Consider the following 15,597-nt stretch of genomic DNA (forward strand, 5'->3'; position numbering starts at 1 on the left):
ACCATTATCTTAACCTGCCTGTCCTTCTTGATCTCCATCTGCAATACTAGCTTCTCTGGTAGACTGTCTGCTCTTTTGGGAGGAAGAGTAGGGTAGTATGCAGCCCCAAATGGCCAGGAACTCACTTTTGAAGACCAGGCTAGCCTTAGACTCACATATCTCCAACTGCCTCTGGAATTAGAGGTATTCCCTCCCCATGCTCATTTCTGTTTTTATATGGAGTTACCTACCTTGCTTTTTTGCTATCTACCGCAGCCTCCAGCTGTTGTTTCTTTTCTGTTTTATAGCCACCCATTTGGTTTTGAATGAGTGAGTTTATTAAGTGTATGGCAAGCCATAGTAAAAGAATCAGTAGAAAATGATGGCTAGACAGACAGAACAAAGTATCAAAGCATCTAGCAGAAACTGATGGGAAGGCCGCTTGCAACATGGTCCCTCAAGTGAGGGCGGACGGCTTCCAGTATCGAGAGAGGGCATTGTCAAATTGGGTATGGCAGAAACAGACCTGGATGTTGAGCTTTTCCTTCCCTCTGCAGACACTTTTTTTATTATGGGGAAACAGTAATAACATCTCAGAAATAATTTTCCTTGGAGCTGTTCTCAAGGGCTCAATGTCTTTTTGTTTTTTTGTTTTCTGTCTTAAACTGACTCTTAGACTGTTTTACTGTTTTCTTCTCTTGCCTATCACAGGGTTAGAGGGCTAACCTGTCTTCAGATTGTAGAGAACAAACATTCTTGGGTCTGAAATGGTGGGAGTGGGAAAGCCCCATTTCCAGGGGCAGTTTCTCAGTGGATTCAAACAGCACACAATATTCTACCAATATAGCACTCATTACACTTCCTAAACCATAGCACACACCAAGGCCTGTGCAAACACTGTGCTCTTATACTGTGTTTTGATTAAGAGCAGGCACAGGAGTTAATCCTGAAATGGTCACAGGGCACCTGAAGTCGATGAATAGTGTGGCTTATAGTCCAAGTTATTTGGGAAACCAGCAGCACATTTTGTTGTTGCTTTGTTTGGTTTCTACTTTCCTGATGTCTGAGGACTGGGAGGCTAGTGTTCGTGAGCAAGTGTGTTTGTGTGAATGTGGAGGTCAGAGGTCAATGTTGTGTGTCTTGTATTCTGAACCTGGAGCTTACTGATTGGCTAGGCTGGCCAGTCACTGAGCTCTACCTTCCTAATGCCAGGACTTGCCTGTCTCCATCTCTGCAGTGCTGGGATTACAGGCAACTGTCAATATGCCAGCTTTTCATGTGAGTGCTAGAGATCCAAAATCAGGTCTTCACACTTGCTGAGACAATATTGCTGTCACCATCTTCAGAGAGATGTTCCAGAGGATTTCAGTAGAGGGGTATGATAGGTGGGCAGAGGAGAGATGTCCCAACAGTCCAAGTGAGGCCAACATTGAAAATGGAACAGTTAAGTCAGTGGCCATGGCAAAGACTGAGAGAAGAGAGGGCTTACATACAAACAGGACTGCAGGGTTCTGTGCACATCAGTACCACATTTAAAAATCTCACTGGGTTTAGGGGTGGGGTAAGGGACCACAATACATCACTGTTGCATTAAGGAATGGGAATGGGAACTTCCTCTTGGAGTAGTTTGACCAAGAACCTCAAGTTTGAGTTCTGTTTCTCCCTGGGGCTTCCATTGTGGCTACTGACCTCGTGGCAGCATGTCTGTTCTGTATGACTGATCTGCCTGTCCCTGTTGCTTCTCCATTGTGTCTGATCTCTGTTTGTTGTGTTATCCCTAACAAAGGGTTTTGCTCTCTATTTGTTGAACAACACAGAAAACATAGTATGGGAAAGGAATGAGGAGTTCTTTCTATAAATCTTTGTGTTTTACAGGGGACAAAGTTACTTACTGAGAACAGCACTCGGTCACACATAGAGCTTTGTGCACATGCTGCTTCCAACATTTATGTGTAGTTTGCTTTAAGGTTGCTTTCAACCTGTTTGCTCCTTTCGGCAGTGATTGCCACAGCACACATGCAATATTCTTCTTCTGGGTTGGGCATGGAAGAGTATATAATCTAAGATAAGGCTGTGCATTGATCCTAAGTTGTAAAGCTGATTGCCTGGGAAATCCAACACACAGTAAAGTCAGTTACATTGTTCCCTTACAGGCAGGTTGGTTAAACAGGCTGAGTATACAGTAGGAGAGCAGGGTGAAAGCATAGTCCTATACGACCTCTGTACATTGCAAATGTGGCTGCAGGGTCTAGCAGTAGTTTAGTTTCTTTGAAGACAAGAAGTGCTCTGAGAAAAATACATCACCATAGTTTGGAGTTTGTAGAAATAAACATAATGTAATTTTCTAGGTAGGTTTATTGAAGTGTATTTAGACATAATGAAAATAATCATTTTGTATGTTTGATTGTACCTGCCTATGTTCATGTGTTTAGGTAGGGGTGTGTGTGTGTGTGTGTGTGTGTGTTTATATATATGTGTGCTTGCTTGCTTGTGCTGATGTGGAAGCCAGAGGTCAACCTTGGATGTTGACCCTTATTCTACCCTGTCTTGTTTGTTTTTTCAGATAGGGTCTTTCACTGAGACTTGGCATTTGTGGATTAGGCTATCATGGCTGGCAGTGGGCCCCAGGGATCCTTCCGCATGCTCTTTCCAGAGCTAGGATTATAAGCATACCTCATCATCCTCAGCTTTTTAAATAGGTTCTGGGGATCAAACTCATGCTTGTGTGATAAGCACTTTATGGGTTAGCCTATCTTTCCAGCCTTACTTTAGCATTTATTTTCTTACATTGGTTGTTTTGTGTATGTGTGTGGGCACATATGTCATGGTATATAGGTAGAGGTCAGAGCACAACTTGTAGGAGTTGTTTCTCTCCTTTGTCATGTGGATCCTGGGTAAAGGTCATGTCATCAGGCTTGGCAGCCTTTACTTGCTAAGTCACCTCACCTATCCAAATTCATAATTTTTAAAACATTTTTTAAAAAATATATTTGTGGACTTGGAATACTTTTTTAAAAGATTTATTTTGTTTATTTTATGTGTATGAGTACACTGTAGCTGTACAGCTGGCTGTGAGCTATCATGTGTGTGGCTGCTGGGAATTGAACTCAGGACCTCTGCTGGCCCCGCTCACTCAGACGCACCAGAAGAGGGCGTCAGATCTCATTACAGGTGGTTGTGAGCCACCATGTGGTTGCTGGGATCAGAACTCAGGATCTTCGGAAGAGCAGTCAGTTCTCTTACCCGCTGAGCCATCTCGCCAGCCCCCTAAAACATTATTTTCTAAAGACTTATTTTTATTTTATGAGTGAGTGTTTTGCCTGTATGTAGGTATATGCACCATGTGCATGCCTGTGCCTGAAAAAGGTGTTAGATCCTCTAGAACTGGAGTTATAGATGCTTGTGAGCTGCCGTGTGGGGGCTGGGAGCTGAACTTGTTTGTATCCGGTGCAAGAGGAGCAAGTCCTCTAGACCACTGAGCCATCTCTCCAGCCCCAAATTCATCATTCTAAATGTAACATTCTATTTTAATTTTTTTTTTTCTGAGACAGGATCTTACTGTGTTGTCCAGGCTAATTAATCTTGAGTTACTAGTGTCAGTGACTCTATTGTCTCAGCTTCCTGAGAAGACTCTGGGTTTGGCAGACCTTTGTAACGGCCAGAATCATATCCTCAGCATAGAACAGACCAGTCATTCTGGAAACTTCCTTAAGCCCTCTTGTCATCTCTCCAGATCCAGCTTTCAGTGCCAACTGACCTGCTGCTTCTGTCCCCATAGATCTCCTTTGAGGTAGTCTTTAATGCAGAGAGGAATGAAAAGTGACTAAAAGTAGAACCCATGCCTGTCTGTACGCCTTGCTGGGTGGGTGAGGTGACTGCAGATGGGGGAGGGGCCAGTTCCAAAAAGGAATATGAATTACTTAAACCGGTAGTATTAAGTTTTCACACTGACAGTGGATACTGATGAAAAGTGATTCCCTGTTTTATATGGATCTTTTCTAAGTAATTATATACACAAATTTCTATTTCAGTGAATTTGGGAGGTTTGAAAGATCACATTAAGGAGATCCAGCGGTGTCGGCGGTTGATTCTTATTGCTTGTGGCACAAGTTACCACGCTGGTATGGCAGTAAGTGGCCCGTTCACTTTTCAGTTATGTTGGGTTGAATCAGGATATCTGCACATCGGTCGTATTTCTAGGAACCTTTAAAAGCTGAAATCTGTGAAAGGGACTGAGATTGGTTGTCAGTAAAGAAACTGGGACATGTTGGCCTCTATATTAAATTGCATTAGCTATAGTTACTTTATAAGGAGGCAGGCTAAACACTGGCCTATATAGGTCTCTTACTTTAAGATTGGTTTCCAAAGTTGATGATTTTATAATTTTTTATTTGGTGCAACACAAAATGTTTATCTTTTACCCTGAGAGCTTTTTTTCTAAGGGTTTCTCTATATAACCCTGGGTAAACTGGAACTAACTTTGTAGACCAGGCTGACTTGGAACTCACATAGATCCCCTTGCCTCTCTCCTGAGTGCTGGAATTAAAGGCATGGGCCAGCACACCAATCATTTATTGAATGTGTGAAACTGTCTGGTCGCCAGCCTTGCATGTCAGCGAGCTGTACTTCTCCAGAGGTCCTCTCCCCAGACACTGCTTGGTGTGGGAGGGTGGCGTTTTATAAGCATGAAGAGAGTAAGTTAAAGATGCTAGTGAGAAGAACTTAGGGAAGATGTGGATGAGGTCAACTCTGTAATGTCCATTTGTGACCAGGTCTCCTCAAACAAAGCATTTGATTACTGCTACATTCAGCACTCATCTTCAATTTGGGTACAAAATATTGCTATGTTAGAATTCTCCAAATCATCTCTTCTCCAAGAGTGAGATTTTATAAGGGATATATGTGCCAAAATTAATGAAAGCACGTAAGAAATCTCTTGCATGTAGCATATGAAATAGTGCTGTTTACTCTATTCATCCTAGACCGAATGTTTAATTTTATGATACAGTCAAAAGTGAGTGACAGACACATGTCTTCTTTCAGTGTGTCTGTACTCAACTAGTAACAACGTTTTGTGCTCAGGCTGTTCTAAATTAGCATGCTTTCCAAATTTTAACTGCCTTATGGGCTTTCAGTGTCATGCAATGGAATTTGCAGCATTAATTGTTATTTTTTTAGGTAAGTTAGGATGAAAATATTTAACTGTATTTGTAAAGAATTGCTCATCAGCACATTTATTTGAGATACTTTTGAGTTTTATTATTTTAAAATATCTGGTAGTTGTTAGGTTTGTTTATTTGAAGATAAATGCCAATGTAGTGCATTTGTAACCTACAGTGAAATTTTTTTTTTTACTTACATTTGTTTGAAGGAAGACATCTAGTTTGCTAGTGTCAGTAATTGACTTAGAAATAGTTACAAATAAATTACACCAACAGAAAAGTACTTAAAAGTTGGAACATTTAATTTTCAAATACTTGGCATTTATGTTGCTGTAATATTGCTTAAAAACTGCCAAACTAGAATCATTGGGGGATCAAACACAAAAGAACCATTCTGTTTGTTTGTGAGCAAGCAGAAGTGTAAGAGCTGTGGAAAAAGGATGACTTTACAGGGATTTTTGGTTTAAATTTTCCCGTTTTTCTCTCTTCCTCCCCCTCTTCACTCTCCCTTTCCGTGTGTGTGTGTGTGTGTGTGTGTGTGTGTGTGTGTGTGTGTGTGTGTGTGATGGATAGGTACCCAGAGAAGTCAAGAGGGTGTTGGGTTCCTTGGATCCTTGGAGCTGGAGTATGCATGGTTGTGAGCCCTTAGTAACATAGGTGTGGGGAAACAAGCTCCAGTCCTCTGCAAGCTGCCCTCCTGCTCCGCCTTTGTGGGTTTATTGCTGTAAACGAGGGCTAGTGACAGGCAGGGCAGGCTAGCCTAAGGAACAGGTGAGGAAAATGTCTGTCGTCAGTGTTTAGTTCCACCATGTGTCTGTACATCTGTAGGGCTGAAAGGAGACTGGGGCCTGAAGGTTTGCTTTCTGTTGTTTGTAATTTTCTGACGTTTAGAGTAAAAGGAACTTAGAATGAACCTTAGTAAAAGGATTGGGAGTTCCCTTAGAACACAAAGGCGTTGCTTTCTCTTTCACATCATGATCCATTGCTCCAAAGTTGACAATAATGAGCTTCCCTAAACAGAACTTCTTAAATGTATTTACTTTTCTGAAATAGTATTATTTATATAGCACATTTTAAAAAGAAAATTATTTATTTTATGTATATGAGTACACTGTAGCTGTCTTCAGACACACCAGAAGAGGGCTCTTAAGCCCTGAGCCATCTCTCCAGCCCTATATAGTACATTTTTAAAGCATTTAAATTTCCCCTGAATATGTACATTATTAAAATTTGAACTTTGATTTTTTTTATATTTAGAATTAGAGAATTAGTAATAACACACAAATTGACTCAGAACAGTGTGCTTTTTCTTCTCAAAATGTTTCATATTCATGGATATATTTGCTTATAAGTATGTTTTCATGGAGCTTGGAATTAGGGCTCACACCTGTAACCCCAGCACTCAGGAGGTTGCGACAGGAACTTACTGCAGATCTGAAGCCAGCTTGATCTGTACTGAGTTCCAGATGAGTCTAGTGTTGAATAAAATAGAGCATTCACATTGGTAGTTGTTCTCGAAGGCTTGTGCTGAAAGTTAGAGTGCTCTCTTGAGTAGTGGGGTGGTGAATGCTTTGAATTTTTTTCTTTAATTTGTGTTACTTAGTGGTTTCCAAATTTATGCCTTGTTTTTCTTGTGGCAGTGCTGGGGTTGGGACTCAGGGCCTTGTGTGTGCTAGGCCAGTGCTCATTACTGAGCTACACCTCATACATACCTACCTAGTCTGTATGCTATTTTTGTAATTAGAAAAGCAGTGTCCTAAGGCAGATCATGTTCTCTTTCCTCTGTAGACCCGTCAGGTGCTGGAGGAGCTGACCGAGTTGCCAGTGATGGTGGAGCTTGCCAGCGACTTCTTGGATAGAAACACTCCAGTCTTTCGAGATGATGTTTGCTTTTTCATTAGTCAATCAGGTGTGTTCATTTTAGACTTGAAAGGGAAAAAGTAATTTTAAGTCAAGTTTCCTAATAATTCTACCATATCTTTTAAGAACTGATACTTAAACAGTTATTTCAGATGACCTGGTAAATACAGATTATCTTCACTTGTACTAAGACATTCTTTATGACTTAGTAAATATGAACACCTCTTTTTACAGATAGCTTAATTTTCAGATAAGAAACAAAAACTGATCCTAGAAATCCTACGCCTTGTAAATGTATTGTTTTTGTTGTTGTTTGAGACAGGGTTTCACTGTGTAGCCTTGGCTGGCCTGAACTCACTAGGTAGACCAGGCTGGCCTCCAACTCAGTGATCTGCCTGCCTCTTTGACCCAAGTCCTAAGATTTAAGGTGTGTGCCACATGCCTGGCCATATTTTGTAAATTTAATAAGAGCATGCCTTGTGCTTTGTTTAAAACAAGTGATAATATTAAAAGCGTGGCATAGGTTGGTTTTCGTGTAAGAAACTGCATCCTCTGAAACTGCTCTGTGTCACTGTTGTCCATTTTACACAGGTGAGACAGCTGACACCCTGATGGGTCTTCGCTATTGTAAGGAGAGAGGAGCCTTGACTGTGGGGATCACAAATACAGTCGGCAGTTCTATATCAAGGGAGACAGATTGCGGGGTTCATATAAATGCTGGTCCTGAGATTGGTGTGGCCAGTACAAAGGTAAATTTTTGGTTTCTTCTATGGGAGCTACTTAACTATACTGTTGGTAAGAGACTCTGCTCTGTGGATAGTTAATGTGCTCTCTTCCCTTAGGGAGGAGAGCAGGAGGAACCTGGGGCTTGTTAGCCATCAGCTTAGATCCAGCTTCAGTGAGTGACTGTGTCTTAGGGAATAAGGCAGAAATTGATAGAGCAGGACACCTGATGGCCTGCTCTCCTGTGCATCTGTGTGGATACTTGCACGTGCAGTCACAGCTCATGTGTAGATACATGCGTGTGCACCCACAGCTCATGTGTGGATACATGCGTGTGCACTCACAGCTCATGTGTGGATACATGCGTGTACACTTACAGTGCCCGTCTCTCCCTTTCCCACACAGTCAAATAAATAAAACTTATTTCTTTAAGTTTTAAAAGTAGATCTTACATGACAGCATCTGTTTCTGTTTAGACAGTCTAAACAGAACATCTGTAGAAGCTTAAAAAGACTTTTTGTCTTAAAGGTGTGTAAGTCTGCTTTGCTCTTTGAAGTTGAGATATAATTAAATGTAAGACATACCAACTCTTTGCAAGCTGTATTGATATCAAAGGTTAATCTCCATACATATGTTACCTTTGATGATTTCTGAAAATTTAGTTTATCTGTTTTTCTGTTACAAGGAACTGAGTCACACAAATTGTCTTCTGACTTTCACATGCCTGTCAGGACAAGCCCTGTGTCCCCAACTCCAGATAAATGTTTTAAAAAATGTTAAAATGGTAGTCATTTGTCTAAAAAGATAACCCTGTCCTTTTGACAAAATGTGGCAAAGCAGTAGCATCTGGCCTTCACATCCAGCTGATGAGAAAGTGGCTGATAGTGTCTGTGGCTGGAAGGCTCACATTGTATTCACAGTAGAAGAAACATCTTTCTGCCAGTGCTTTTGAGCAGTGTTCTGGCTGTGTATCGGAAATTGTAGTGGGTGCTTTCCGTGTCTGAGCTAATTCTCAATTTAGTCTTGGGTTCTTGAACCCTTAACATATAGGGCATCTGAGGTTATAGACAGGAAATTGGCTCAAGGTTAACACCATTAAACAAAAGAAGGGGTGGGTTTTTTTTTTTGTTTTTTTTTTGTTTTTTTTTTTTTTTTTTGGTGAGAGACTGTGTGGGCCCAAGACACAAACTTAAGTGCTTTGTGATTAAAAATAGAGATAGATTCCCAAGTACCGAGCCAGGTCAGCATCACCAAAGTTACTTTTAAAAAATGAATAGTGAGGGGCTGGAGAGATGGCTCAGTGGTTAAGAGCACTGGCTGCTCTTAAAAAAGACCCAGGTTCAAATCCCTTCATTCACAAGATAATTCACAATTGTCTGTAATTCCAATTCTAGGGAATCTGACACCCTCACACAGACATACACAGAGGCAAAACACCAATGTAAATAACATTTTAGAAAAGATGAAAAGTGTATATTGTGAAAGAATTAGAATTTAATTCTCATCTTTTGTTAAAAGTTTCTAAGTTCTTAAAACTTACCTGGAGCTAATTTTTCTGTTTTCTGTGGTGTTGTAGGCTTATACCAGCCAGTTTGTGTCCCTTGTGATGTTTGCCCTCATGATGTGTGATGACAGGATCTCCATGCAAGAGAGACGCAAAGAGATCATGCTTGGACTGAAGCGCCTGCCGGGTATGCATGGAAAATAATAGGGGTGGTGTCTGTCTGTCTGTCTGTCTGTCTGTCTCTCTCTCTCTCTCTTGTATATCTCTCTCCCCCTTTTTTTTATTAAATTAATTTATTTTTTACACTCCATATTCCACTCCCCTCCCATCCACCCTCTGACTGCTCCATATCCTACACCTCCTCCCCACTCCCCTGTCTCCACATGGATGTCCCTCCCCACCCCCATCCCACCTGACCTCTAAACTCCCTGAGGCCTCCAGTCTCTTGAGGGTTAGGGGCATCATCTCTTGAATGAACACAGACCCAGCAGTCCTCTACTGTATGTGTGTTGGGGGCCTCATATCAGCTGGTGTATGCTGCCTGTTTGGTGGTCCAGTGTTTGAGAGATCTCAGGGGTCCAGATTAATTGAGACTGCTGTTCCTCCTACAAGATCTCCCTTCTCCTCAGCTTCTTTCAGCCTTCCCTAATTCAACAGGGGTCAGCTGTTTTCTGTCCATTGGTTGGGTATAAATATCTGCATCTGACTCTTTCAGCTGCTTGTTGGGTCTTTCAGAGGGCAGTCATGATAGGTCCCTTTTTTGTGAGTGTTTCATAGCCTCAATAATAGTGTCAGGCCTTGGGGCCTCTCTTTAAGCAGGATCCTACTTTGGGCCTGTCACTGGACCTTCCTTTCCTCAGGCTCCTCTCCATTTCCATCCCTGTAATTCAGATAGGAACAATTATGGGTCAGAGATATGACTGTGGAATGGCAACCCCATCTTTTATTTGATGCTGTGTCTTCCTGCTGGAGGTGGGCATTATAAGTTCCCTCTCCCTACTGTTGGACATTTCATCTAAGGTCCCTCCCTTTGATTCCTGAGAGTCTCTTACCTCCCAGGTTTCTGGTACATTATGGAGGGTCCCCTCGACTCCCTATTTCCTGAGGTTGCCTGTTCCCATTTTTTCTGCTGGCCCTTAGAGCTTCGGTCCTTTAACCTCACACAATACCATATCAGGTTCCCCTCTGCCTTCCTACTCTCCCCCTCATCCAATTCTCCTCTCTTTCTTTCTTTTCTTTCTTTTTTTTGTGAGACAGGGTCTCACATAACCTAGGCTGGCCTCAGACTTAACTGTGTAACTGAGGATGACGTTGAACTTCCTGCTTCTACCTCGTTGGTGCTGAGATCACAAGCATGTCATCATGCCCAGTATATGCAGTGTTGGGGATTAAGCCCAGGGCTTTGTACATGTAATCGAGCATCCTCCCACCAGAGCCACATTCCCAGCTGTGAGCACTTTAAGACTATAAACACTTACTGATTGAAGTTGGCAAAGACTGATTTCTAGACTGTTTCTTCACCCTGCTAATTGCATTCTTTGCTGTGCAGAAGTGTTTTAATTAGCAATAATCACACCCTGCAGAAACCTCATTGGCTGCCATACTCCACTGTGCAAAGCTGCAGAAACTTAATTTTATGAAGTCCTGCTTGTCAGTTCTTGTGGTCATTTCCTGTACTAGTTGGAGTCCTTTTGAGGAAGTCCTTGCCTTTGCCTTTGGCAATGTATTGAAGTATTTTCACAGTATGTCTCTCTCCAGTAATTTCAGAGTTTCATATCCAAGACAGTCTTTGGTTTATTTCACATTGGTTTTTCTTTAGGATGAGAAATAATGGATCTTATTATATTTATATGTCCATCTTCAATTATCCCAGAATGCTTCTTGAAGAGGTAATTTTTCTTCAAAAGTGATTTTTCTTTAGTGTATTTTCTTGACATTTTTGTTAGAAATGGTGGCTGCAACCATGTGGTCTATTCCTATGTCCTCTGTTCTGTGGGTCTACATGTTGGTTGGTCACTACCACTACATAGTAGTTAGAGACAGAATGTTGTGACAGATACTCCTGCGTTACTCTTCATGCTTAAGATGGTTTTGGAGAGTTGGAATTATGTGCTTTTTATGTTTTGCTAGAGCAGTGGTTCTCAGCCTTTCTAACCCTGCAACCCTTTAATATAGAGTTCCTCGTGTGGCAGTGACCCTGACTATAACATTATTTTTGTTGCTACATCATAACTGTAATTTTGCTACTGTTAAGAATCATAATGTGCCGGGCAATGGTGGCACACACCTTTAATCCCAGCACTTGGGAGGCAGAGGCAGGTGGATTTCTGAGTTCGAGGCCAGCCTGGTCTACAGAGTGAGTTCCAGGACAGCCAGGGCTATACAGAGAAACCCTGTCTCGAAAAAAAACAAAAAACAAAACAAAACAAAAAAAGAATCATAATGTAAATATCTGTGTTTTTCAGTGGTCCTAGGTGACCCCTGTGAAAGGGTCATTTGACATACCCAAGGAGTTGTGACCCATAGGTTGAGAACCACTGTGTGAACGCATCAAAGTTTCTGGATTCCATAGCAGTGAACAGAGAGCTGGCTAAGGCCTGTCGACTCTAGAGCTTGGCTCCCAGGTCCCTAGAGCAGTCTACCTTTCCCATACACTTCACTGCCTGGGCTGGGCTCCCTGCTGTCTGTACTTTTGAATGTCAGAACCTTACCTCCACCCTGCCCTCAGTGCTTTGGCTTTGATTCTTCTCTATACTCAGGCTCAGAGTAGGTCAGTTTTTATACTTAATTATTTTATGTGTAGAGATGTCTTGCCTGCATGTATATCTGTGTATCATGCACCTGCAGGTACCTGTAGAGGTGAGAAGAGAACATCAGATTCCCTGGAGCTGGAGCCATAGATAGTCGAGAGCTGCCATGTGGGTGCTGGTAATTGAACCTGGGTCCTCTGAAAGTGCATCCAGTGCTCTTAGCCAATAGGCTATTTCTGCAGCCCTGGTTAGTTCAGTTTTAAGAAGTAGGCTTCTTTCTAAGATGGTGTCTGGCCACTGCCCCCTGAGACATAGAGAATGGCAGATTAGAACCCCATTGCTGGCTGGCTGCTGAAGGGATCCCTGCAGACCAGTGCCTGGTTGGAGGCTTTGGGGCTGTAGTTTGTCCTGTGGGTAGGACTGCCTCATCTTCTCCTCAGGGATGTCTCCTTACCTTTTGGATGCGACTTCTGCTTCCCTTCTCCCAACCATGGTTCTGTTTGGTTACTTCTTTGCCTGGTGGTTCTTCTGATCCTTTGTGTTTTGAAGGTGGATCTCTTGATCTCTCTCTTTCCCTCTCCCTCTTCCTCTCCCTTTCCTCCCCCCTCTTTGTTTTTGTTTTGTGTTTGGTTTTGTTGTTGATTTTTGAGACTGGCTGTCTTGTAGCCCCGGGGTGAGTTTGAACTGAGTATGTAGGGGAGGAGGACTTTGAACTCTTGATCCTCTTGCCTCTACCTTCTGAGTACTTGGATCACAGGTGCTCTCCACTGTACCCAATTTCATGCAGTTATGAGGACCAAACCAAGGTGACTTGTGCATACTATGAGCACTCTACCAGTGGAGCTACATCTCTGGCTCCTTAAGGCTCCCTCCTTCCCTCCCTCTCTTCCTTCTTTCTTTCCTTTCTTTTTAAATCTCACTCCTCCCTGACTGTGTCACAGGAGGCATCTTCTGACCCACCATCCTCTGAAAAGCCTAAATTAAGGCTTTTTATCTTATTTTCTATATGTTTGATTTATAAGGGAGTGGGCAGTGGTTGAAGTTCTCATCTTGAAACTATAGTTTGTAGCTGCAGAGTTAATAAAATCTTTCTGATTTTTCCTCCATGTGTTAAGGGAATTTCATACTGATACCACAGAAGAAAAGAATACTGGCCATTTTGTTGTTTGCTACTTTATCTGTGCAGTGCACTGCTCCTTTTCAAAGACTGCTCTGATCTCTGCCCTTACAGACTTGATTAAGGAAGTGCTGAGCATGGATGATGAAATCCAGAAGCTGGCAACAGAGCTCTACCACCAGAAGTCGGTCCTGATAATGGGACGGGGCTACCATTATGCTACATGCCTTGAAGGAGCCCTGGTGCGTTGTCTCACTTAGAGTTGATTTCACTCTAATGACTTAGGGGGGACAAGGAACATGTATTCTATAATGCTAGGGATTTAACACAGAGAGCCAGGTAATCATAATCACTACATTACTGAGTCTTGTCATTCAAGTGAGTGAGTGTGCACGCGTGCATGCGTGTGGGAGGTGGTGTACACAGCGCATGTGTAGACATCAGTGGACAACTTAAACAGGTCACCATTTGAGTCGTGAGCATTGAATTAGGATAGTCAGGCTTGGTGATGTGCCTCTTACCTGCTGAAGCATCTTACTGACTCCCCACATATCTGTAGACTGCATGAATTGAAATTGGTAGAATGGCCGGGCGGTGAGTGGTGCACACCTTTAATCCCAGCACTTGGGAGGCAGAGGCAGGCGGATTTCTGAGTTCGAGGTCAGCCTGGTCTACAGAATGAGTTCCAGGGCAGCCAGGGCTACACAGAGAAACCCTATCTCAAAACACCAAAAAAAAAAAAAAAAAAAAAAGTGAAAGCCCAGAAGAATGTGTCATGATAACTTGGGCTTAGCAATTTAAGATGGGTGTATATGAGCAACAGACCAAGGTTCTTTAGATAAGAAATTGAAATAAAAATAAGGCAAGTAGATGAATGTTTGCAGAGCATCGTGGCTCTGCCTTTGACAGTCTGAAGTCTTAAGGCTATTCTTACAGTGCTTCAACCAGATCAGCAGGCCTTGAATACCTCTTGGGAGACCTAACCATCTTAGATACTTTGTGTAATGTTTTCTTAAAAGTGGAATTTTGAAAAGTGAGCTGAAGACTGACCTGCTTTTTTCATACTAGAAAATCAAGGAGATTACTTATATGCACTCGGAAGGCATCCTTGCTGGCGAGTTAAAACACGGCCCTCTGGCCTTGGTGGACAAGTTGATGCCTGTCATCATGATCATCATGAGAGACCACACTTATGCCAAGTGCCAGAACGCTCTTCAGCAAGTAGTTGCCCGGCAGGTAGGTCAAGTACTATGAGTGCCCTGGAGATCTCTGAGTGTGGGTACTAAGGCACAGGTGGATTTTGTACTGGGAGTGATAGAGTAGGCCCAGTAGAAGATTAAAAACATAACTTACTTGTCGACTCCTGTGCTTTGCTCTTTATGTATAAGGAGCTGGACATGTGGATTTTGATGATTCCTGACCATCATTTCTTTCATGATCAGCTCTCGTAATAGAAGAGCTAAATCAAAACGAGGCCCTAGTCTCCAAATTCTTTCTTCCGACAGTTAACATACTGCTTGCTTTTTACCTTAACATTGTTAAGTAATTAACTTCAATAGAAACCCCAATGTTTAATTTACACTAATATCATAGATACTGTGGCTGATGCCCTCCCCCGATCAGCTGGTTTATATTTTAATTCCAGAAGATATTTCTCCCTAAGCTCAATGTACTGGAAATAAACTTGAACTTCAAAGGAAGCAGACGTGTATTCAAGTACTAAATTTGGCATGTGTTTCTTGTGGACATTTTTGAAAAACCTACTGAGTCCACAAAACCTGTTTGTGCTTCTGTCTAAATGAGCAGTCAGAGCAAGTCTGTGTATCAGGCAATGTGGAGCCCATGCCCACCTGTTCCTGGTGACTGTGTGTGCATTCTCTTCCAGGGTCGACCTGTTGTGATCTGTGATAAGGAAGACACTGAGACCATTAAGAATACAAAAAGGACAATCAAGGTGCCCCACTCAGTGGACTGCCTGCAGGGCATTCTCAGTGTGATCCCCCTACAGCTGCTGGCTTTCCACCTGGCTGTGCTGAGAGGCTATGATGTGAGTATAGAACTCTGGGGTGGCTTTGACTTAGGAACATCTTGGTACAGTTCCTCCCAACTTTCAGCTGTCTGTCTGTCTGCCTGTCTGTCTGTCTAGTGTGTGTGTATATATGTGTGTCACAGTTCATGGGTGGAGGTCAAGGAACAACTTGTAGGAATTGGTTCTCTCCTACTACTGTGGGTTTTAAGGGCTGAACTCAGGTTTGGTAGCAAGCATCTTGGTTTGCTGTGCCGTCTTACTAGCCCCTCCCAGTTTGAAAAGTCTGTCCCATTTATGTTACCTCCTGTTACCTTTTCACAGCCAGTTCGTAGTTTACTTCAGTTTCTTCTTACCTACAGGACTGTTCACTCCACACTTACTGGGAACAGGGCTATTTTCTTAGTGGGCAATGATTGGCATTTTTGGGTGGGACAAGTTAATGTTTTGGACCTCTCCCACAGCGGGGGGGGGGG

At 42.5% G+C, this 15,597-nt stretch overlaps 1 protein-coding gene across 1 annotated transcript in view; it reads left to right on the forward strand.

Moving 5' to 3' along the window:
* Gfpt1 (glutamine--fructose-6-phosphate transaminase 1) overlaps positions 1-15,597 on the forward strand; it is a 50,723-nt gene that overhangs the window by 30,827 nt on the left and 4,299 nt on the right. The window contains exons 12-18 of the mRNA XM_031382460.1: positions 4,011-4,108; positions 6,930-7,050; positions 7,593-7,750; positions 9,301-9,415; positions 13,210-13,337; positions 14,164-14,331; positions 14,981-15,142. Coding sequence (XP_031238320.1) covers positions 4,011-4,108; positions 6,930-7,050; positions 7,593-7,750; positions 9,301-9,415; positions 13,210-13,337; positions 14,164-14,331; positions 14,981-15,142 — 950 coding nt within the window. The remainder of the gene's footprint in view (positions 1-4,010; positions 4,109-6,929; positions 7,051-7,592; positions 7,751-9,300; positions 9,416-13,209; positions 13,338-14,163; positions 14,332-14,980; positions 15,143-15,597) is intronic.

The sequence above is a fragment of the Mastomys coucha genome, unplaced genomic scaffold (genome assembly GCF_008632895.1).
Source record: "Mastomys coucha isolate ucsf_1 unplaced genomic scaffold, UCSF_Mcou_1 pScaffold20, whole genome shotgun sequence".
Lineage (NCBI taxonomy): Eukaryota > Metazoa > Chordata > Mammalia > Rodentia > Muridae > Mastomys > Mastomys coucha.